The following is a 25,261-nucleotide window of genomic DNA, read 5'->3' on the forward strand; positions in this document are numbered from 1 at the left end:
TAACTCTGCCTCATTCTTGGCATAGTTTTCAACTCTAAGGCTGTACCAAAATGTATTCAATTAGTCTCCTACTAATGGACATTCAGATTGTTTTCCAAACCATGATACAATGAATAACTTCCTTCAATTGTTTTTTCATACATGTGGAATACTGTGGTAAAAATACTCTGAAAGAGGGAATTTCTGTATCAGAGGAGTTGGATTTTAGACGTTCACTGATAAGGCCAGTACACTGTAGTAGAACACTGCCTAGACTCAAGTGATGGCTCACTCACTTATTAGTTGGATGAACTTAGACAAGTCCCTTAATCACTCTGTGCCACATAGCGATGCTGTGGAAATTCAATGAGTTAATATACAAAAACTGCTTAGGGTGCCTTAGTATTTCCATCACACTGAAAGGATCCCTACAGTCCGTTTACAATCAATCCCGGCCTGTTCCCACTCCTGGCCTCAAATCCGCCTAATAAGCGTATTTTATTGAGATGACTTTACAGACTCCAGATAACTCTTAAAAGGAACCCAGGGCTGGATTCCTAATGAATATGAATATGGGCATATATGTATGTTTTATCAGTGTGCCCATTATGTACTGGTTTGGTCTGTACCTGAGGAATTCACTTAACCACTGAACAAAAACAGTTGCTGCCCTACGTGGAGTTTATCTAAATAAGGGCAAAAGCGGTAAGCGGGTGCCTCTAAACACGGAATGTGAGCATCTGTGTAGGGGTGGGGGGAGCACAAACCATGTGCCAGGATGTGATGAGTAATGTGTACCCAACACAGTACCAGTCAGTGTCGTGTGCGCCTGCGCAGCTTCGCGAGCGCCTAGAAACCAGTAACTGAACCCCCACTCCCCAACCCCGCTCGAGACCTGTCGGTTCTGTTGTTGGGGAGCCGCCGTCTCAGACCTGAGAGTCCACTCGTGACACCCAGCGAACCCAGGCCTGGTAGGTAACCCCCATCCCGTCGCTTTCTCGACTCAGAGTTCGCAAGGAGCACAAAGATGGTCAGGTTACGTGCCAGGATGCTTACGACAGCGCCCCTCTGCCATAGCCACACCCCTTTAGTTTACTAGGCCCCGTCTCCTTGGTCGGGGAAGGACTTAGTTACGCCCCTTTGGGTGGCGTCATCATCCACGTCCTACGTTTCTACGTGTCTCGTTCCTAAAAGCGGAAGTTACGCTAGGACTCGATAACGAAGCAACAGACCCGAAAAGATAATAGGCGGCTTGAGGAAAAGGGGGCGGGCAGGCGGCATTGGAAGGCACCGGAAGTGGTCGTGTGGGGCAGGGGTGGGAGACGGTCTGGCCAGCCAGTTCATTTGGCTGCAGCTGGCCTCCCGGGGGAGGCGCATATTCGCTCTTCTCCGAAAGTCTGGCCCAGTCTCTCCGATTCGGTCAACATGGATTTCAGGAAAATTCTCCTGATAGCTTCTAAAGGACAAGGAGTTAGCAACGTACCGGTAAGTAGCCGCTTTGACGCCTCTGTAGGATTCTCATCTTCCAAGTTCGGAATGTGTATTGATTGGTGGAACTTTCTCAGGCATCCGGCTCTCGCCTCCGAGAGAGGAAGGACCTGAACACCTTTATTTACTTTTCTTGGGCATGCACTTACAGGAACTCGGGGTGAAGAGGGGGTTGAGACGAGGCGGGAGCCTTCCAGGGAATGGGTTTTGCTAATTCATTTACCCCTGCAATAAGGACTTTGCGGTTTGGGTGTTTTAGAGTTGCGTGAGACCTGGTGAGTGGAGTCGTGCCTGGCACACAGTGGAATCGAGCGCTAGCAGTTTGTGGCTACGGCATAAAGTTATGCCCAAGGATTGGGAGAAAGCATTGGGAGTTTAGGGGTTTTAGAGACATGGCCTGATATCCTTTTGGCTGATTTCCCGCCGATTTTTGTATTGAACATTTGGTGATTTCCCGAACAAGTTCCCGGATTTTTAGCCTCACCCACTTAACAAACAAGGTGATTAAATTATCGTCTCCCAAGGATCACTTTTTGTATTGGGAAGAGATATTGAGCGAATTCCACGAAATCTTTGGCTAACAGCATGGGTGAGTTACTTGTGGCCTTCTTGATTTGTCTTTGTTTGAAATCTAGGTCCCATTTGTCCAGAAATGTTTGCCAATTCGCTACTATTCACAGAGGTTTTGTAAGACTTTTAAAATCAAAATGCTGAAGTGATGGAGAGTGCCTGGTTTGCGGAGTTGTAGCTGTTTTGCATAAACCAGTCATTTCTGGATCCTCAGATGGTACCCACAGGACAGCTGTAAACCGATAAATTGCATTGTGATACCTGCGGTTTGAGCACTGAGATGTAGAACTCAGCTCTCTGTTAAAATCGATTCAGCTGCAATTTATTGCGTTCTCACTGTAGTCTGCATTTCCTAGAATTTTGTATATTGCAACGTTATTTTCTCTCCTGAGCTTTTCTTGTATGATACCGGCCCATACTTTTACCTTTTTGAAAACATTGATCTGAAGATAGTAAAATAACTAGTAAATAAAACTGATACAGATTTATTATCTGTCTAGCCATCTCCATCCCAAGTACTCTTAATCATTCCCTTAAGCCATGAGTCATAAGCTGTGCAGGTTGAAGTGCTGGGCTTAAAAGCCTTTGAAACCTTGGAACAACAGAATTATTCCTGCATCTGTACATTTTCTAGACAAGACAATTATTGAACCTGGTAATATTGGACCTTTGCATTAGGTCCATTCTAGATCTTCCTGAATTTCAGTGGAGGTCAAAAATAGATAATACTAACTTTGATGCCCAGGAATATTCTGTGGAACAATTAAAGAGTTGGTCATTTCTTGTTCCAAAAATCAAAAGCTTTTGGGGGAAAAGAAGATATTCCTAGAGCAGAAGCAGATTTCAAAATATTTATATTATTTCAGAATATATACATTATCTATTGATCTGTCTATGATTGGAATAACAAAGATTGAAAACAGAAAGAAAAACTCGTAAATGGTGAGGTCATTTAAAATTTAATAGATGACCAATTAAAAACTAAAAATTATTAAAAATTTTACTAGATGAATAAAGGAATACATGTTATGAAAGCATGCTTTTCCCCACCAAAATATAAAAAAGCTAGTAAGCCTAGAAGTTGATTTAGTTACCATTATAACCTTTATCATTTTACAACACATGAAAGTACTTCACAAAAGAAACTGTTGAGGAACAGAACAAAACTTTAAATTTAATCCATGATCTTGCTTCAGCTTTATTCATTAATTATTCTAAGTTTTTTTCTTCATCAGCTCAAAGTCAAGCCTTTTAGAGCAGTGGTCCCCAACATTTTTTGGGCCACGGACCAGTTTAATGTCAGAAAATATTTTCACGGACCTGCCTTTAGGGTGGGACGGATAAATGCACAAAATAAAATTATGTGACCAGCGTAAAAACTGTGGTATTTTTAAATATTATTGTCGAATTTACGAAACAGGCATCAAGATGAGTCTTAGACGGATGTAACAGAGGGAATCTGGTCATTTTTTAAAAATAAAACATCGTTTAGACTTAGATATAAATAAAACAAATAAAGTCAACTGGAGAGACACATTCTTAAAGATAGATATATATATAGGACTCTTGTAAAAAGTATTGAATGTTGACACATATCAATATGCCCACCCCTAACAATATTTTGCCATATTCATATTTTTTAAAAGAAATAAAACCTAATTGGTATGACTGGAGAGTCTCCCGCATCCTGTTTCCTGTTTTTTGAATTATAACATATGACATAGTATAACACAAATTCTTACAAAATACGTGTCCTTATAAATCACCACCCAAATCAAGAAATAACACTTCAAGCCACATACACACACCGTGCTTGACATAAACTTCATTGTTGGTGTTCTGAGAACCACAGTCTCAGTAACTGGCAGTGATAGTGGCATCTCTCTCTAGTGCATGGTTCATTTTTCCATTTTAGTCATCTTCTTCCCCACCTCCGTTTGGATCCTGACAGACCTGATGTTCAGATTTAGTCTTCATAGTTCCTATGTCAGACTGTTGCTACAGAACAATACTAGTAGTGTTGATTAGAGTTAATTAAATCCAAGGGAGGCGAAAGTCTAAAACACCTGTACAGCCACTTTGAACTCTTTGCAGGGCTTTATTTTTAAGAGATGTCTTGTATCTAGCTTGAGAAGCAATGAACATTTCCCTAATGGGACATCTTTCTTTTTTCTGTTCTTTTTTTTTTTTTTACAAGAAGTAGTTATTTCTGTAATGTTTTAGTTAAAACAAAGAAAGCATTGCATCATGCCTAGGAATGTTAAGCACACTGTATTTCCCAGTGGAAAACTAAGTACAGAGTAACCAGCTGATCAAGGTGATGTAACCAGTCATTGTCATTAGCTCTGTTTATATTTATATTTAAAGGAGAAAAGATAATTTTGGTAACCTTGTACTTAAGCTTTTTTTCCCTGCCTTCCTCGAGCAAAACAAAGCAGTTGTCACCCTGACTTGGTATCTCAGTTGGTTAGAGCGTCATCCTGATATGCCAACGTTGCAGGTTCAATCCTTGGTCAGAGCACATACAAGAATCAACCAATGAATGCATAAATAAGTTGAACAGCAAAACAATCTCTCTCTCCTTTTCCACCCCCCCACCTTCCTCTCTCCCCCTCTATCTCCCTCCCTCCTTCTCTCCCTCCCTCTAAAATCAATAAATAAAATTTTAAATTTATTTAAAGAAGAAACAAAGCAGTTGTCTTGTTTTGATAGAATAGTAGAGCTTAGAATACTGATTCTTCTAGATTTCAAGTAGTTATAATTAATGGTTTGTAGTGCATAAGACAAGTTACACGGTCTTTCTCACAGTGAGACTAAAAATCATCCTAGACAAGATGCCCTAACTCTAATGTGACCCTCCAACCCAAAATTAAAGAGGAATCCTTCATGTGATCCCAGATACATAGGATTTGGGAGGCTATGGTCCCTTAAAGAGAAAGGGCCCCTTAATTAAAAATGAAGCCCAGGAACTTTAACTGGGATGGCAGTTACAGATGTCTTCAGGGGCCAGATAAATATTGTAAATTCTTCAAGTAGTCTGGATATAAAATGATAGGTGCCAGAGTACCATGTGTTCCAGAGAAACCTACCCTTTATTACAGCAGTTACATTTTCTTTTAAAGAACAGTATGGGCTGACAAAAGTGTTTCTACAGGCAATCACTTTGTAACCCTTGATCTATAACCAATTGTAACTGAATTCTTCCCCAGTCTCGGATCTGAAGATGACTTTTCCAGTGCCTAGTGCAACTTTGGATTTCTAGCCTAGATCAGTGTATCTTAACCAGTATTTTAGGGAGAGGGTCTTTTAGAAACTACTGCCCCCACAGAGATTGTTATTTCTCTTTACTCATAATTACTTAGACAATCTCTTTCTCAATAATAGCAATAAATATTTATAGTGTTTACTCTGTGCCAGGCACTGTTCTAAGCACTTTGTATACATATTAATTAATTTAATCACTGGTCCTGACCAGTTGGCTCAATGGTAGAGTGTGGGCCAGCATGTGGGTGTCCCAGGTTCAATTTCTGGTCAGGGCACATAGGAGAAGCACCCATCTGCTTTTCTCCCCCCCTCCCCCCCCATCTCTCTCTTTCTCTTTCTCCCCCCCTCTCTCTTTTTCTTTCTTCCCTCCCTCCCTCTCTCTGCCCCTCCCTCCTTCCCTCGCCCCCTTCCCCCCCCAGCCATGGATGGATTGGAGCCAACTGGCCCTGGGTCTTGAGGATGGCTCCATGGCCTCTGCCTCAGGCCTAAGAAGAGCTCAGTTGCTGAGCAACGGAGCAACACCTCAGAGCATTGGACCCTAGTGGGCTTGCTTTGCTTGGTGGATTCCAGTCTGCTCAGTGGATCCCATTTGGTTGGGGCACATGCAGGAGTCTGTCCCTCTGCCTTCCCTCCTCTCGCTGAATTAAAAAATAAAAAATTTATCATTAAATAACCATATAAAGAAAGATGGGGAAACAGGCTGAGAGAGATGAAGAAGCTTCCTCGGAGTCATTCTGCTAATAAGTGACAGGGCTAGTAATGGCAGAGCAGAGTCTGTGTTAAATGAGGAGAGTGTATTAGATATGTGGTGGTAAAGAAGCTTGTCCTTTACGCAAGCCTGAACCACTGGGCCCATCCAGCATCCTATCTCCAACTCTAAGCTAAAATGTAGCCTTTAGCAGTAACCCTCTTGGTTTTATTTATGACACTTCTCAATGTAAAGTCTGATGGGAAAGATATTTAAAGGCCAAATCAACAGCATTGAAACTGGTGGATAGAGAAATTTTTGGCCTGTTAGGAAGAATGCCAGTGTGGTTAACAGAAATAAAGTCTGAGGGTGAGGGAAGGTAAGAGAAAGTTCAATGGTAGACCTGTTTGAGGTAATGGCACTGTCCAAGAAGCAGGTGGGAATTAGGGAATGCTGTTAAGATCAAGGTTAGAGCTAGAGATGAAAGTGTTAAAATTAAGTTAGAAGTGAGGCATGTTATAGTGGGAACACTTTGCACCTGCATCAGACCTAGATTCTAATTCTGAGTCTGTCTGCTACAAACTGGAAATACATAGTTGTTCTTCCTGTGGCATTCCTAAATAGAGGTTGGTCTAGAGCAGGGGTAGTCAATCTTTTTATACCTACCGCCCACTTTTGTATCTCTGTTAGTAGTAAAATTTTCTAACCGCTCACTGGTTCCATAGTAATGGTGATTTATAAAGTAGGGAAGTAACTTTACTTTATAAAATTTATAAAGCAGAGTTACAGCAGGTTAAAGCATATAATAATAATTACTTACCAAGTACTTTATGTCGGATTTTCGCTAAGTTTGGCAGAATAAATCTTTATAAAACAACTTACTATAGTTAAATCTATCTTTATTTATACTTTGGTTGCTCCGCTACTGCCCACCATGAAAGCTGGAATGCCCCCCTAGTGGGCGGTAGGGACCAGGTTGACTACCACTGGTCTAGAGTCTCTGAAGTACCTGTCTGATGATGCATTTTGTAATCAGGTATATTATAAACCTAGTAATAGTAAAATTTACATTTAATGCAATAGCAATTCTGAATAGCAAGCTTTTTGGTTATTTTTACCCTCTTCTACTCAGCTAAGCAAGCTGATGTAAACCATTGGTTTTCCAAGCCTGCATTCATTCCATGACTGTGATGTTTTGAGATTTTAGAAATTATCTCCTGAGTAAAGAATAGCTTCAAGCGGTGATTGACTATTAATTCCAACATAACATATTTGGTGAACACATATTTCCAGACTGAAAGCTCTTTACTTTCTTAATATTACCGTGATGATACAGGTTCAGTGCAAGGAACACATGTTTTAAAGTGGCTTAATGTCTTCTAGGTCTTTTGGCTTTAGAATTATAAATCTTGGCAAAGTCACTGATACTGTATTTAAATGGCATAAGCTTCACAGTTGTGAATCATTCATTGGGGTCCAGCAGAATGACTGAGTTGGGTAACAGTATAATAAAATGGATATACTTAGGGTGAAAGAAACTCTTGTCCAGCTGCTTTTCATGAAGCTGAAACAATGAAGCAGCCTGGTGCCTTGAATCAGATTCATAATTGGTGGGTGCATCTTGATGTGCTGCTGCTAGAGCTAAATGTGACCATCTGATGCAGGGAAAGTGCCAGATAGTTCTGCCTTCTAAACAGGACATAATGTAATCCCAGCCTGAGATTTTCTTCAACATTTTTATTGGGATATAATTCACATTCCATAAAACCTACTGATTTAATGTGTATAATTAATTGGTTTTTAGTATATTCACAGAGTTGTGCAACCATCACCAATATCTGATTCCAGCACATTTTCATCTTCTGCAAAAATAATCCCTTCTCTTTTATCAGTCATTTCCCACCCATCCCCTTCTCTCAGTCCTGGTAACCACAAATCTACTTTCTGTCTCTATGGGTTTGCCAATTCTGGACATTTCATATAAAGTCATATATCCAGTGTAGCATTACATAGTGAAAGGTATCATAAAATAAGGTAAAATATATATGCCATAAATAAATGGTTATATAGATGGTGATTTATATAAGATTAAAATTTTTTTTTAATTTATTGATTTTAGAGAGAGAGAGAAATATCAACTTGTTGTTCCACTTACTTATGCATTCATTGGTTGATTCTTGTATGTGCCCTGACCAGGGATCGAAACTGCAACCTTGGCATTTAGGGACAATGCTCTAACCAACTTTGCTACCTGGCCAGGGCTCATTTTAATTCTTTCAGAGTAAAAACAGTATCCTAGAATTTTTAAAATGAGAATTATATAAGTAAATTTATTTATTTATTTATTTTTGTATTTTTCTGAAGTTGGAAACGGGGAGGCAGTCAGACAGTTTCCCGCACGCCCACCAGGGGGTGATGCTCTGCCCATCTGGGGCGCAGCTCTATTGCAACCAGAGCCATTCTAGCACCTGAGGCAGGGGCCATACAGCCATCCTCAGCGCCCCAGCCAACTTTGCTCCAATGGAGCCTTGGCTGCGGGAGGGGAAGAGAGAGACAGAGGAAGGAGAGGGGGAGGGGTGGAGAAGCAGATGGGCACTTCTCCTGTGTGCCCTGGCAGGGAATCAAACCCAGGACTCCTGCACGCCAGGCCGAAGCTCTACCACTGAGCAAACCGGCCAGGGCTTATATAAGTAAATTTAAATGGTTGTAAATGATTATATTCTGTAGTTACTGATGACCTTTCTATTAATTTACATAAAGTGTGGAAGTTGTCTACTCAAAAACCTTTGAAAGAAAAAAGTGGAATTATACAATATGTGGCTGTGGTGGTCTGTTTTATGCTAGCTTTCGGCATTCTATTCTGAGTGAATCTGAGTTGCTGAACCCCCTCTTTATTTCTTCCTTGTGCTCTGCCTTTCCTGTGTTTATGTTCCTAATTTGTGTTTCCTACAGTGCAGTACATATAGCTCTGGCTACAATGATTTTAGGTGATGCACAAATTCTTTTTATTTTAATGGTTATTTTTTAAATAGTTATGTATTTTACTCTGGCCAGATAGCTTCCTTCATTAGAGCATCGTCCTGAGCTCAGAGGTTGCCAGTTGGGTCTCCAGTCAGGACATATACAGGAACAGATCTATATCCCTCCCTCTCTCCTCCCCTCTCATCCCCTCTCCCCCCCTCCTTCCCCTCTCTCCCTCTCTCCTCTCCTCCTCTCTCCTCCCTCCTCTCTCTCTCTCTTCCCCTCTCTCTCTCTTCCCCTCTCTCTCTCTCCCTCTCTCCTCTCCTCTCCTCTCCTCTCCTCTCCTCTCCTCTCCTCCCCTCTCCCTCCTCCTCCTCCCCTCTCTCCTTCCCTTTTCTCTCTCTCCTCCCTACCCTCTCTTTCCTCCCCCTCTCCTCTCTCCTCTCTCTAAAAATAAATAAAAATAAATAAATAGTCATATATTTTGGTATGATTTGGGAAAATATTAACGGGCCTTCTAAGCCAGTCATTTCATAGATATTACTTGAGGGCAAAGCTGTAATATAGTAAGTCATGGTGTTGGGTCTACATATTTTCTTTAAATTAATAAGGAATAATGCAGGTGGTATACTTGAAGGAGAAAAATCATGAAAGTGGTATGCAAATGACTGAAGCATGGTAAACACTGTGTTAAACTGTGCCCATTGACATGGTTGTTTTCTCTTTGGATGCCTGTATTCAGTCAAGTGTAGCTTTTCTATCAGTCATAATCCCATTACCTATTTCTTCAAGTCCCGAGTTGGAAAGAAAGATGTCTATCTTGAAATCAAGTTAGGTACTGGTCATTGCTGTAATTTCTAGATAACAAACCAATCCTATTTTAAATAGTTAACACTAACGTGTATATTGGCAATTTTTCCGTGGGAAACACTGCATAAGCTTTGATTTGGCAGGTGAATCTGTCCTCCAGGGACAGGGAGGTCTTAAGTCCTGGCAAGAAAAATCCACCCTTCCTCTTCTTGAGGTGGAGTGTGTGCACCTCTGCCTATGAATTGTGTATGCTATGTGCAACTTGATTCCTATTCATGGTGGCCCTTCCATTATGAAAATGAGCTTCTTATCTGTTTGAGGTTCTTGAAAACCAGGACAATTTTATATACCTAGTTAGGAAGCAGTATGCTCCTTTTCTCCTTTAAGTATTGGACCCTGTTCCCTATGGAAAGGTTCTACAACTAAGTTTACAGCGATACGAATTTTTTTTAGGATCTCATTATGACTTGGTCAGGGAGACTAGGAAAGCATCTGGATACTCTGTTGGGATTTCTTTCTGTCAGGGATGTGTCAGTTCTCTGCATTATCATGCGGGATTTTCAGGTTGGATTAGGGCCTGCTTCCTGGGCCAGTTGCTTCGTTGGTAGACTGACTTAGCTGGAATTTCCAGCCTTTTTCAAGATGCCTTATATTTGGCAGGCATATAATAATGCATGGAATCTTTGGCTTCCTCCAGGAATTTCGTACATTTTAGGAATCACGTTTTTGGTTCCTACGTAGCTGAATTTCTTCTCAGAGATTGGTTTCTTTTTTATCTAGCACAACAGGTTCAGTGGGTATGAATGTCATCTTCCTAGTAAGACAGAGGGAGAGCACTTTCAAAGTCTTATTTCCTAGCCCATAAATTTAATGTGAGATGGTCCTAGAGATGAATCAGCTCAGTCTGTTATTAGCTGTTTATCATACTTCTGTAATATAATTATAATTACTTATAAAATGGAAATGTTTTTCTTTTCATAGTTCAAATTAACAGTATTTTAGTGTTAGTCATTTCCCGATGCACTTACATAAAAAGGGAAGCCCAGAGAAATACCATCTGTGCCAGGATAATGTTAGCACTTTTGGGTGGTAAGAGTAAAATCTCAGCGTTTCATATATAGTAAGCAAAAAACCTGTAGCCATGAATCCCTACTAGAACCTCAGCTGGAGTAGGTACTCAGGAAAGAACACAGTTGTGAGTAGTAGTTTTTTCTGCTTAATTCTGAAAAAGGCTTAGGCCCTGGCTGGTAGGGTCAGTGGATAGAGCATTGGCCTGGCATGTGGAAGTCCCGAGTTCGATTCCTGGTCAGGGCACACAGGAGAAGCAACCATCTGTTTCTCTTTGCCTTCCTCTCCCCCTTCTCTCTTTCTTTCTCTCTCACAACCAGTGGCTCGATTGGTTTGAGCCACGGCCTGGGCACTGAGGATAGCTTGGTTGGTCCAACTGGTGGCCTTAGGCACTAAAAATAGCTTGGTTGATTTGAGCATCAGCCTTTTGGTGGGGGTTGCAGGTGGATCCTGATTGGGGTGCATGCAGGAGCCTGTCTCTCAATCTCTTCTCCTCTTACTTTGAAAAAAAAAAAAATCTGAAGAAGGCTAATTTTTTTTAAATCAGAATTTTAAAACAATCTGTTCTAAGTGGTGACCTTTTTTTTTTTTTCTACGTCCCCCAGTCCAGGTACCTTTCTGGGATAATAGTCTGAAAATAGTGTTTCTCTGAAATTTTCATTTATTCATTATTTGGTATGTTAGAAATTCTGCACATAAAAATAATCATATTTAGTCTGAAATTTTATGGTTAAGCTTTAGTGTGGGTTATGTGAGCTCTCATTATTCAGAGTAGGATTTTCTTCAACATTTAAACTTCTCTATTGCCTGGCACACCATAGCTTACTCCTAATAGACAATATATTTTAAAGTTGAATTGCTTATAACTTTTGCTCCTTTTTGTTTGTTTTGTTTTGTTTTAGAAAAGGTATAGTTTGGCAGTGGGTCCTCCCAAAAAAGACCCAAAAGTTAAGGGTGTCCAATCAGCAGCCGTACAAGCTTTTCTCAGAAGAAAAGAGGAGGAGCTCAGGAAAAAAGGTACAATTTTCTATACCCTTATTCTGAATTTTAAAGTCTTCCACCTTAAAAAACTAGCTTGTCTTTAACCAGTGGATGTTTGTAATAACATAACAGGCTAAGATTTGTTGCATATGTGTATGAGTCAACTGTATTTATAGCATTACATATCTCCATATATTGGTCATTTGCATGGATGTTCTATTTTATTCCCTCTTAAATAAAACCTTTTAGGGATAGTGACTATATCTTCTAATTGGCCATAGTATAGTCCCCAATAAGAACTCCATTCTTGCCTGACCAGGCAGTGGTGCAGTGGATAGAGTGTCTGACTGGGACGCGGAGGTCCCAGGTTTGAAACCCCAACGTCGCCAGCTTGAGTGCAGGTTCATCCAGCTTGAGTGTGGGATCATAGACATGACCCCATGGTTGCTGGCTTAAAGCCCAAGGTCTCTGGCTTGAGCAAGGGGGTCACTCTGCTCTGCTGTAGCCCCCCAGTCAGTGCACATATGAGAAAGAATCAGTGAACAATGAAGGAGCCGCAACGAAGAATTGATGCTTCTCATCTCTTTCCCTTCCTGCCTGCCTGTCTCTATTGGTCCCTCTGTCTCTCTCTCTCTGTCTCTGTCATTAAAAAAAGAAAAGAACTCCATTCTTTGACCTTGGTTCTGAATCTGCTTCTAACCTATTTTGTATTTGTTTTATTATTATCATTATTAAAATGCTGTCTAGAAGATTAAAATAGAGGCAATTTTTGAAAACTGATAAACTAAAAAAGTTCTGTATTCCCCATGTATAAGACGGACACTTATTCAAAAAAATTTGGGGTCTAAAAACCGGATGCATCTTATACAGTGATTGTAGTTTTTCTTACATTTCCCGCTTTTTTGAGCTTGTTTTTGTGCTCATTGTTGAAGACAGTGATGCATCATCAGACACTGATGAGGACAAGCTAATGGATGGGAGTTTAGACAGTGATGAGGAGTTGTATGAATTTTATGATGAATAAAACTTAAGTTTAATAACTTTATGTAAGGCCTTGGCTGGTCAGCCTGGCGTGTGGAAGTCCTGGGTTTGATTCCTGGCTAGGGCACCCAGGAGAAGTGCCCATCTGCTTCTCTACCCTTCCCCCTCTCCTTCCTCTCTGTCTCTCTTCCCCTCCCACAGCCAAGGCTCCATTGGAGCAAATTTGGCCCGGGCGCTGAGGCTGGCTCTATGGCCTCCACCTCAGGTGCTAGAATGGCTTCAGTTGCAGAGGAGCAACACCCCAGAGGGGCTGAGCATCGCCCCTAGTGGGCTTGCTGGGTGGATCCCGGTAAGGCACATGTAGGAGTCTGTGTGACTGCCCCCCTTGCTTCTTTCTCACTTTGGAAAAATACAAAAAAAAAAAAAAAGATTAAAAAAATAAATAAATAACTTTATATAATATCCCCCCCCCCCCATTTCAGGCCCCCAAATTAAGGTGCGTCTTATACATGAGGAAATACGGACTAAAAAGTAATTTTACTTAGATGACAAGGAAACTGATTCAGTAAATATAAGTATTCATTGATTCATAATAACAACTGCTAAGTGGGTACTCATGTTCCCTTAACTTGGTATGTGTATTTGGTATGAACTATTTTCTACATTTAAAGCCAAAAGACGGCCCTGGCTGGTTGGCTCAGCGGTAGAGCGTCAGCCTGGCGTGCGGGGAACCCGGGTTCGATTCCCGGCCAGGGCACACAGGAGAAGCACCCATTTGCTTCTCCACCCCCCCCCTTCCTCTCTGTCTCTCTCTTCCCCTCTCGCAGCCAAGGCTCCATTGGAGCAAAGATGGCCCGGGCACTGGGGATGGCTCCTTGGCCTCTGCCCCAGGCGCTAGAGTGGCTCTGGTCACGGCAGAGCGACGCCCCGGAGGGGCAGAGCATCACCCCCTGGTGGGCAGAGCGTTGCCCCTGGTGGGCGTGCCGGGTGGATCCTGGTCTGGCACATGTGGGAGTCTGTCTGACTGTCTCTCCCCGTTTCCAGAAAAATACAAAAAAAAAAAAAAAAAAGCCAAAAGACAAGCGTTGGCTGGTAGACTCAGAGGTGGAGTGTTGATCCGGCATGTGGAAGTCCCGGGTTTGGTTTCCAGTCCGGGCACACAGGACAGCGCCCATCTGCTTCCCCACCCTTCCCCCTCTCCTTTCTTTCTATCTCTTTCTTCCCCTCCTGCTGCCAAGACTCCATTGGAGCAAAGTTGGCCCGGGCACTGAGGATGGCTCTATGGCCTCTGCCTCAGGCGCTAGAATAGCTCTGATTGCAACAGAGCAACGCCCCAGATGGGCAGAGCATTGCCCCCTGGTGGGCATGCCAGATGGATCCCGGTCAGGTACATGCGGGAGTCTGTCTGACTGCCTCCCCGCTTCTAACTTCAGAAAAATACAAAAAAACAAAATAAAAAAAGCCAAATCTCTCCCTTGCTTAGGTATATAGGAAAAGAAAAACCCATATGTGACCCACTCATTATGTTAAGATGACTCAATTGATACTTACTAAAATGAGTTCCTCATTTGATTCCTAAATGGTCAAACTATTGTTTCAAACTACATTTACTTGTGTTTTGGCCTGGTTTCAGATGAACATACTGTTATCTTCAGACTTGGAAATAAGTTCTTTTTGTCTCTTTTAGCCTTGGAAGAGAAAAGGAGAAAAGAAGAACTAGTGAAAAAGCGAATCGAGCTAAAACATGACAAGAAAGCAAGAGCTATGGCCAAGAGGACAAAGGATAATTTCCATGGTTACAATGGGATTCCTATTGAGGAAAAGTCAAAGAAGAAACAGGGAATGGAAAGCTGCACTAGTCAGGGAAGAGACCAAGAATGTGAGATGGAAGAGGATGAATTCTTAGAATACACTCAAGCAGCATCAGAGCAGGAGTATGAGGAAGAGCAAGAACCTCCCAAAGTTGAAAGCAAACCAAAGGTCCCCCTTAAAAGTGCCCCACCAGTCATGAATTTCACTGATCTTCTCAGGCTGGCTGAGAAGAAGCAGTATGAACCAGTGGAAATCAAGGTAGTGAAGAAAGTAGAAGAGCGGCCTATGACTGCACAAGAACTTAAGGAACGAGAATTTCTTGAACGAAGTCGTAGGAAAAGGAAACTTGAGGAAGATGCAAGGCTACCTCCAAACAAAAAGGCATCCTCTCAGAAAGAAAGTATGGGAACAAAACTTAGCAAAGGCTCTGGGGACAAGCATCCTTTTTCCAAGGGTACCCACCTTCCTCATGCTGAGAAGAAATCCAGACCCAGCACAGCTAATGAAAAACACTTAGGTTTGTCCTCATCCAAATCCATGACAGGAGAGAGGAGCAAAGTAGGATCTGGTCATTGCTTCCAGCCTTCACTTCGTGACGACCATGACAGACCTGTTTTCAATGGGGCTGGAAAGACCCATTCGAGCATCTCTTCACCAAGCATCCCAAAGACTTCTGCTAAAGGGACTCAGAAATCTGTTACTGAGCACAAAGCCAAAAAATCTCCTCTCCATCCTAGCCACTCCAGGCCTGGGTCCACGGTCGCTCCACATCACAAGGCTAAGAGTCCAGGTGTTAGGCAGCCAAGCAGCAGCTCCAGCTCAGCCCCTGGGCGGCCCAGCCCAGGGACTGTGCATCCTATAGTTAGTTCTGGCCCTATACCCAGGCACCAGAGTGGCAGCTCCAGCTCAAGACCTGAGCGATCAGTCAGTGGGACCAAAAGGCCAGTCAGTGACTTAAATCCTTCTGGACGGACAGTCAGCAGTACAAGTGGCCCTGGACGACCCATCAGTGGCTCAGGTGGTTCTGGAAGATCAGTGGGCAGCTCTGGTGCCCCTGGGCGGCCTGTGAACAGTCCACATGACCTTCGACGACCAGTGAGTGGCTCAGAGCCCCCTGGGCGGTCAGGCAGTGGCCCAGGTCGATCAGTAAGTAGCTCAGTTCCAGCTGGGCGGACTGTTAGTAGTTCAGGCCCTGGAAGACCGGCGAGCAGCTTGGGACCTGGGCGAATGGTTGGTAGCTCAGGTGCCCCACTGAAGCCCAAGTGCACTGTTGTCTCAGAAACAATTTCTTCCAAGAATATCATTAGCCGGCCCATCAATGGACAAATGAATGGAACGAAGCCCTCCTTATCTGGCTACAGATCTGCCCAAGGTAAAATTGTACTTCACCCTGAGAGTATGTACATATTTATTCTAGGAAATTGGAACACGTGCTTTGTTTTATATAACCAGTTATATGTTCCTTTTGATAGAATCCTGTTTTGTCTGTCCTCTGCCTGAGAGTTCCTTTAGTGATCATGGCTTGGAAAAGTCTTTACAAGGAGACTCTCTAGGGCCCTCCGTGTTTATCCCTGTAATGTCTCTATGTTTAATAAACCTAGCTGTGTGATTTGTAACACAGAGTGAGTGTATATGCCTTATGTGGTCCAATAAATGAATTCACCTTTTCATGAGGACTAAAGAGACCTATCTTGAAGGATTGAAGTATATTTACAAGCTTGAAACTTTTTGGTGCTTATTTATTCATCAGATATTTGTTAAGTACCAGTGTGTGCCAGGAACTGTTTTAGACTGCCCTTGTGTTCCTGCTCCTTATAGTGGGCCACAATAAGCTCCTACCTACTAATCCTTTAGGAATCTACTGACGTAAGGTATGGAATCATTGGTGGCACCTTCTTGCTGATATTAATATGCATTTGTTAAAGCACTTGGTAGGCACCATGGAGAATATAAAAAGAAAAAATTCCCATGCCTGCTTTTAACTTTCTAATTCATTAAGAATGTTGGTTCTCAACCAAGGATGATTTTGATCTCCAGTGAACATTTGGCAATGCCTGGAGACATTTTTGATTGACACAATGTCAGTCAATGGGGCAAAGGGATGTTACTAGCTAGCATCCACTAGATAAAGGGCAGGAATGCTGCTATTCTACATTGCACAGGACAGCCTCCTCTTAGCAAAGAATTATCTGGCCCAAAATGTCAGTAATGTCAAAGTTGAGAAGAAGCTCTGAGCTAATGAGACAAGCCATGCATATTAAAAATTTTAGAAGAACAAAAGGAATATCTGTAATCAAGGATTAAAAAGCAGTTTTTGCCAGATGCTGGTCTAGTGATCAATGCCAGTCTTTTGTAAAAACTTCAATCAGTCTTTGGGGAATATGACAGAAATAAGGATAATGTAGTGCTTTATTCCTAAAGTCAGACTTGACTCTGTTTGAACAATTATCCATAATTCTGAGAATCCTTCCTCCTTTGTTGTACTTTTAAAAAATTTAGTAAAATTATGGTGCTAATAGATGGCAGGTTGTTACCTTTGGTGTCTTTTCTTTGCAAAATTAAAAGTTAGTGACCCAATAGCTATTTGGGTTATTTATTTTTGTTTTGCGAGAGAGACAGAGAAAGGAAAGGAGAGAGATGAAAAGCATCAACTCGTATGTGCGGCACCTTAGTTATTCATTGATTGCTTTCTCATACGTGCCTTGATGGGGGGGGGGGGCGCTCCAGTTGAGCCAGTGACCCTTTGCTCAAGCCAGCAAACTTGGCCTTTAAGCCAACAACCATGAGTCATGTCTGATCCCATGCTCAAGCTAGCTACCCTTCGCTCAGACTAATAATGTCAGGGTTTTGAACCTGGGTCCTCAGCATTCCAGATCGACACTCTATCCACTGCACCACCACCTGGTCAGGTGATCCTATAGCTATTTGTAATGTATTTTTTTTAATGTGAAAGAATCCAGAAGAGGAACTACCATGTTTCCCTGAAAATAAGACAGTGGCCCTGGCCAGTTGGCTCAGTGGTAGAGCGGCGGCCTGGCGTGCAGGAGTTCCGGGTTCGATTCCCGGCCAGGGCACAAAGGAGAAACGCCCATCTGCTTCTCCACCCCCCCCCCTCCTTCCTCTCTGCTTCCTCTCTGTCTCTCTCTTCCCCTCCCGCAGCCGAGGCTCCATTGGAGCAAAAGATGGCCCGGGCGCTGGGGATGGCTCCTTGGCCTCTGCCCCAGGCGCTAGAGTGGCTCTGGTCGCGACAGAGTGACACCCCGGATGGGCAGAGCATTGCCCCCTGGTGGGCGTGCCGGGTGGATCCTGGTCGGTCACATGCGGGAGTCTGTCTGACTGCCTCCCCGTTTCCAGCTTCAGAAAAATACAAAAAAAAAAAGAGAAAATAAGACAGTGTCTTATATTAATTTTTGTTCCTAAAGATGCGCTAGGTCTTATTTTCAGGGGATGTCTTATTTTCCCATGAACAAGAATTTACATTTATTGTTGAACAAAAAATCAACATTTATTAATGTACTGTAGTCATGTCATCACAAACATCAGCATAACCAGCCAAACTCTGAATTCCATCAAGAATTTTTTGTAACTCTATTTTCATGTACAACAATCTACCCTGTTTCCCCCAAAATAAGACAGTGTTTTATATTAATTTTTGCTCCTAAGAAGCGCTAGGTCTTATTTTCAGGGGAGGCCTTATATTTCTAAGCTTGAAAAAAATTGCACTATGTCTTATTTTCGGGGAAACAGGGTACTAAGCTAGAAAATGAAACAGATACTTTTAGTAAGCCCTGGGATATACAGACATTCTATATCAGGGGTCCTCAAACTACGGCCCGTGGGCCGCATGCGGTCCCCTGAGACCATTTATCTGGCCCCTGTCACACTTCTGGAAGGGACACCTCTTTCATTGGTGGTCAGTGAGAGGAGCACAGGATGCATCTGCATCCTGTGCTCCTAGAGTACTGTATGTGGCGGTGCCGTAAAACGCAGCGTCACTCACGTACAGTACTACTTCTAGTGACACGGGTCGCACGCGTCATGGCTCCGGAAGCGCGTCATATTACTTGTTACGGCTAGCAGTGACAAATATGGAACCGGACATTGACCATCTCATTAGCCAAAAGCAGGCCCATAGTTCCCATTGAAATACTGGTCAGTTTGTTGATTTAAATTTACTTGTTCTTTATTTTAAATACTGTATTCCCGTTTTGTTTTTTTACTTTAAAATAAGATATGTGCAGTGTGCATAGGGATTTGTTCATAGTTTTTTTTATAGTCTGGCCCTCCAACGGTCTGAGGGACAGTGAACTGGCCCCCTGTGTAAAAAGTTTGGGGACCCCTGTTCTATACCTTGTGGATACCATGGAGCAGCAGGAATGATGTAGGAATGACTCCTTGCTGTGCAGTGGTTTGCTGTCTCTGGATTTTGAGAATACCATCTTAATGAATTCTCAAAATCTTAGTTTACATAGAACTTTATTGGGACTATTTTAAGTTCTAATGCTCTTATAAATAATGGCTTTTCTATCCTTAGGTCCACAAAGGTTTCCCTTCCCCAGTGGTTACAAAAAGCAGCGAGAATATGAAGAGGAAGAAGATGATGACTATGACTCTGAAATGGAAGATTTCATTGAGGATGAAGGAGAACCTCAGGAAGAAATATCCAAGCACATTCGAGAAATCTTTGGCTATGACCGAAAAAAGTAAGGCCAAAGAAGATTTAGATAAACTTTTTTTTTTTTAATAACTCATGCTAAGCGGGAAAATAAAGATTAATAATGAGGCATTGAATACAATTCTTAATTAAGAATCCTTGTGTGGTTTACATTTACTCCTTTGTCATTTAATATTTAAAAATTAACTCAGATGTGTGTAATTCCTTGCATGAGGGCCAAAAATTTATCCCTTTTAAAAGTTATCTTTAGCCCTGGCCGGTTGGCTCAGCGGTAGAGCGTCGGCCTAGCGTGCGGCGGACCCGGGTTCGATTCCCGGCCAGGGCACACAGGAGAAGCGCCCATTTGCTTCTCCACCCCTCCGCCGCACTTTCCTCTCTGTCTCTCTCTTCCCCTCCCGCAGCCAGGGCTCCATTGGAGCAAAGATGGCCCGGGCGCTGGGGATGGCTCTGTGGCCTCTGCCCCAGGCGCTAGAGTGGCTCTGGTCGCAATATGGCGACACCCAGGATGGGCAGAGCATCGCCCCCTGGTGGGCAGAGCGTCGCCCCTGGTGGGCGTGCCGGGTGGATCCCGGTCGGGCGCATGCGGGAGTCTGTCTGACTGTCTCTCCCCGTTTCCAGCTTCAGAAAAATAAAAAAAAAAAAAAAAAAAAAAAAAAAAAAAGTTATCTTTATAAGACATATAGTTAATATGAATTAAGCAGCATCATGTAGTAGGCATAGATTGGGTTTGTAATCAGAAAGCCACCCACAGAGCATTGTGGAAAGCTGGTCTGATCTAACACCTGCTTTTCTTTGGTGAAAAACCTTTACTACCTGACCTGTGGTGGCGCAGTGGATAAAGCGTCGACCTGGAAATGCTGAGGTCACCGGTTCGAAACCCTGGGCTTGCCTGGTCAAGGCACATATGGGAGATAATGCTTCCAGCTCCTCCCCCCTGTCTCTCTCTCTGTGTCTCTTTTCTCCCTCTCTCTCTCCTCTCTAAAATGAATAAAATAAAAATTAAAAAAAATAAATTAATTAAAAAACAAAAAACAAAACTTTACTACTCAAAAGCATGGTTCCTGAACAGCAGGATGGAACCAACAGCATTGATATCCTCTGGGAACTTGTTGGAAATGCAGGCTCTCAGGCCCCACTTCAGATCTACTTAATCCAAGTTAGCTATATTAAGTTCCCAGGTGATGTGCACAGTACAGTTTGAGAAGCAAACAGCCGAATTTAGTTTCTTTAGAAAATTGAAATTTTTTTTTTTAACAATTTTGTTTTCCTCTTTCCAGATACAAAGATGAAAGTGATTATGCCTTACGTTACATGGAGAGTAGTTGGAAAGAGCAGCAGAAGGAAGAAGCAAAGAGGTAAGCACAAAACTAAGCTTATTTGTGTAGCTATGTCCTAAAGATCTCTCTTCTGTTTGCTACTTCAGTTGCACCATTGGGAGCAGGAGCTTTGGGCCACATAATTCTAAGTTTCTGTCTTGCTTACTTGTTGTAGGGCATTAGACAAATTCCTTAGCCTTTCTGAATCTTGTTGGTACAGTGAGAATGCACTGTTTTTACTGATTGAGGTCTGGTGCAGATGAAGGGAATGTGGACAAGCTGCCTAGTGCAGTGCCTCCTCCACGTACGCACCCGGTAACTGCAGAGGCCTCTTCATCTCCCACTGGAGTATGTTGTTCGTTCTCTGTCCTGATCCCCTCCACAGAAGACACGTCTCAGTCTTACTACCCTGTGCCACTGCTGGCTTCGGGGACCTGACGAGGGGTTATCAAATCCCTGTCTCATTCCTGTCTGGCTGCCTGATAGCAAACTAATGATAATGTCTTGAGTAGAGGTAACAAGTGATTACTTGGATTATAGCAGTAACTAGTAGAATAATTCGCCTTAGTCTCAACCCAGAATATTAAACCTTTTTCTCTCTCTTGTCTTCCCACTTCCTGTAACTAGATGTCAAACTAAATGTTGGGAAGGGACAAGTAGAGACTATTTTATTTTTGTATAAATGTTTCTTGTTCTTTGTTTTTAAAAGCTATTGAGATAATTTTTATGTTATTACTTTAATGGGAATATTAAGGTGTTTTGTGTTGAGGTTGTATGTAAGGTCTTTTTTCCACTATAATTTGAGTCAATGGCAGTCTCTTGTTAAAAATACTTCTGCTGTTCTGTTTTCAGTAGTGAAGGTTTGTGATATTTTGAGTGCGTAATAAATTCCTTCTGAGTTCTCGGTTGAAATTTCATTCTTGCTTTTTTTTTTTTTTTTTTTTTTTTTTTTACTGATTTTAGAGAGAGGAGAGAGAGACAGAGACAGGCAGAGGGTGGAGGAGTGGGAAGCATCAACTTCATAGTTCTCTTATGTGCCTTGACCAGGCAAGCCCAGGGTTTCGAACCAACAGCCTCAGCATTCCAGGTTGATGCTTTATCCACTGTGCCACCACAAGTCAGGCTCATTCCTGGCTTTTAAAGAAAGAAGTAATTTTGCGTGTATTGACAGAAACCTTTTTTCCTTCTTTCTTTCTTTCTTTTTTTTTTTTTTACAGTTTAAGACTAGGTATGCAAGAGGACTTAGAGGAAATGAGACGTGAGGAAGAAGAAATGAAACGCCGAAAATCCAAGAAGCTGAAAAGACATTAGCTGCTGCTATTTACTTTTGAAATCCTGGAGATACTCTGCTGCATGGAAGTCCTGCCTTCAGACTGAAGAAGCCCCTTTATCGTTTTAGATGATTACATTCGGGTCCTTAAGGAGCAGGAATGCATACTGTATATTCTGAGCATAAAGTATTTTCAGATACTTTCTAGGGTGAAATCTGTAATGCCCAGCGAGTGCTCTTAGGAAGCGAACTGTTCCCAGGTGCCAGCCTTGACCCTGACAAGCTATGCATTCTAATGTGGGGCACTCAACAGTCAGCCAGTCTTCTGTTGTTTTAAAAAGGAAAAAAGATTGCCTCTTGACTTCCATAATTCTGCTGATGTGTGAGTAGAGCAATGGCCAGCTCCCAATCAAACTTATTTTGTCTTTTTATGAGGAACCTGGCCTTCCCATGAATGTTGCCAGCAATAAAGTGACCTGTCCTAACCAATATGTTTGGAATGAGAACTTGAAAATGTAGGTAGGCTTTATAATTACAAATGGATGTCATGTATGTGACTTTGAAGTGAAAACTAGAATAAATTATATTCTGTATTTTATGGATTGGATGCTAAGCATTCTTATTCATTAATTTAGGTGATTAGGCAATTAAAATTTTCAAGTTAAAATACAAGTTATACCATTTAGTATAAGGATATTCTGAGTTTTCTTTTCAGATTCATTGTAAAATAGACAGTGTCACTGTGCTGATTTTTATCTAAAAATTCATTTTTGTATTGATGAAAAAATATTTTATTCAAACATTAGAGTTGGAAGAATAGTTTAAAAAATAAGCAAGAGACAAGTGAGACTCCCCTCCTTCCCTCCCCCTCCCCCATTATAAAGATACTTTGTAATTCAAGGTGCCCTTGTGCCTCTTGATGTTAATGACTGCATTTTTATCTTGAAATTCCTTAGCAGTTAATGGCAAAAACCAAAAACTATATTCATGTGTATCAAGAGCACCACCTTCTCATTTTGACCATATTGCACTTTTTTTTCAAACTATGCACTGTGAAGAGATTTTTCCCCCAGGTAAAGAAGAGGTTTCCTATTACTGGTGGTGTGCTGGGTGGAGCTTTCTTCCATTCAAGTCCTGTTTATAGACTTGCTCTCTCTTAAGCCTCAGCCTCCAATCCAAACAATTCAATCAGGTTGACTTAAGTTCTGGCTGGAGAGAAGCCAAGTCTCAAGGAAAGTCAGCAACAGAAAATGAGATAGGAAGATGCTAAGAGAGCATTTGTCCTTCATTCTAAATGTGGAAACTTGGAGACACTGGGACATAAGCTTACAGAATAGTTCTACAATAAATATTGTGGCTACTTTAAGCCATTGGACGGTAGGGATTAAGTAGGAAAAGTTGTTCTACAATGAATCCTTACTCTCCAGTATGTCCAAAACTTGTTTTTGTGTATTCCTTTTTATCCGTAAAGCCTTCTTTACTCTTTAAGTTTGGGTATTATAGATGACCATTATTAGTCTTTCTTACTGGGTCGACCATGTGACCAAGTCCCCTAAGACTGACTCATTTTGAATTAAGTATCAGATTTTGAAAGTGCAAGAGTTTAATTTTGAAATTGAAGCCAATGAAAGCTATCTTCATCTCTAAGAAAAACACCCTTTCTAATGCTCCACATAGACTGTTACACAGGTGGCAGAAAATCTTATTAACTGCCTCTCACCTGTCTCAGATGTCATCAGTGAAATTGACTTAAGGATGGTATGATGTTCCATGTAATAAAAGAGGTTTGGAACATTATTTCCTTTGCTGTTACTTACATACTTTTGTTTCCCTCTTCAGAAGTTTTTTCCTTGGATATATTTTTCAATATTCAGACTCTTTGAAATCAGCAATTCCAATCAAGTGTTTTGTCAAAGCTGATTTTGGTGGCGTGAAGTTCACTAGCACTTTACTCAGTGATATTGTGCAGTTATTTGTACGGAAAGGCACCTTTGTGCTAGGTAAAAGTTCCAGAACTTGGTAAGACGAGTCAGGTTGTGTCCTTATATGTCACTTCTGAGTGTGTTTCTTCTATAACATAGATGTTGATTTTACTATTCTTCAACATTAATAAAAGGGCACTCTGTACCTCATTTAAAGAAAAAGTTCTGAGTCTTTTACATTAATCTGGGCCTTGTTTCTAAATCCTGTCTTCCATTTTATTCTGAAATTCCTGACAACTCTTAGAAAAGCTCACAAACCTTTGAAGAAACTGGAATAGGCTCTTATTTTTATCAAGGTTTACAAATTAAATGTTTGATTTTTAATGTAGCCTCTGTTTTGATTTTCATATTTTATTCAGTATTTGAAGATGTGCCTTTTATTGGGTAATGTTAATTCACGAATGTAGAAATGTTATTTCAGGATTGTAATAATGTTACATGATTATAATTGTGGTACTCTCTAACAAATGATATGAAAGTAGTTTTCATAAAATTCATGCCTCTGATTGCACAGTCCCACTTGCTTTTGATGTTGCTATGTCAAAGCAAGGGGCTTCCTTTTAAGGCGGCTACTTTCAGAATTTGTCTTAGTATTTTCTCTAAGCTATAAATGCAGTTATGTCCATTTGGAGGCCAGGGTACCACGTCACACAGGCAGCCGTACATGTGTGCCGTGAAAAGGTGTAAAGACTTAACAAAAAAGAAAGTCTATGGGAACTCGAAGTTTCATTTTTTAATGTAATCCCCAAGATTTTCTCCAAGAAATAAATTACTCTTTTGTATTTTGTAATTTAAAAGCAGCTCTTAGTACATTTCTGAGATACAGCAGGAGACCAAAACATGTTTGGAAAGAGAATAAATATATGAAGAGAGACTGGTTGGTTTATTTTCAATGTGCTGAATATATTAGATTTTTATTTATTTTGTGAGTGGACGTGATGAAATAAATATTCAGGTGTTTAGTGTATGATTAAGAATGGGATATAGATTTCTTTGGAGTTATTAAATCCATCATGTCTTTTACATAATGGACAAATCAAGTTTAGAAATAATTACATAGACTAGCTTGTTAATCTGGTGCTGTTGACCTGCAAGAGAATCTACTTTTGCATATACAGGTGAATGTTTTTCAATTTATCTATAAAAAATATTGTAGGCATTAAAAATATTTTATTGATATTTTCCCTGGTTTGTACTTATTTACCAAAACTCATATTCCTTATTTCATCACCCTTGAACATTTTTCCAGCTAAAAGCCCGAGTAGACTCATCAGACTTCAGAGATGGGGTCCACTACCTTACAGGGGTCCATGCCTCTCTTCTGTTTGTTCCCCCTCACTCATTCATGTCTGCTCAGACCCTACCACCGATACTCGTCTTCCCCACCAGCTTACTAAAGACACCCAAGTTAGGAGA

At 41.5% G+C, this 25,261-nt stretch overlaps 1 protein-coding gene across 1 annotated transcript; it reads left to right on the forward strand.

The window, feature by feature from the left end:
• Positions 1–1,191: 1,191 nt before the first annotated feature.
• SPTY2D1 (SPT2 chromatin protein domain containing 1) lies at positions 1,192–25,024 on the forward strand. The gene is made up of 6 exons (XM_066364666.1): positions 1,192–1,464; positions 11,731–11,845; positions 14,478–15,974; positions 19,137–19,305; positions 20,555–20,632; positions 21,811–25,024. The coding sequence occupies exons 1-6, from the start codon at positions 1,405–1,407 to the stop codon at positions 21,902–21,904; spliced, it is 2,013 nt and encodes a 670-aa protein (XP_066220763.1). The 5' UTR covers positions 1,192–1,404; the 3' UTR covers positions 21,905–25,024.
• Positions 25,025–25,261: the final 237 nt, after the last annotated feature.

The sequence above is a fragment of the Saccopteryx leptura genome, chromosome 1, assembly GCF_036850995.1.
Source record: "Saccopteryx leptura isolate mSacLep1 chromosome 1, mSacLep1_pri_phased_curated, whole genome shotgun sequence".
NCBI lineage: Eukaryota > Metazoa > Chordata > Mammalia > Chiroptera > Emballonuridae > Saccopteryx > Saccopteryx leptura.

What these genes read in the sequence shown, in the direction of transcription:
- SPTY2D1 (XM_066364666.1), top strand. Translation starts at nt 1,405, where the DNA reads ATGGATTTCAGGAAAATTCTCCTGATAGCTTCTAAAGGACAAGGAGTT. An exon ending in AAGGAGTTAGCAACGTACCG is followed by an intron (nt 1,465 to 11,730) that starts GTAAGTAGCCGC and finishes GTTTTGTTTTAG; the next exon opens with AAAAGGTATAGTTTGGCAGT. An exon ending in TGGCTACAGATCTGCCCAAG is followed by an intron (nt 15,975 to 19,136) that starts GTAAAATTGTAC and finishes TTCTATCCTTAG; the next exon opens with GTCCACAAAGGTTTCCCTTC.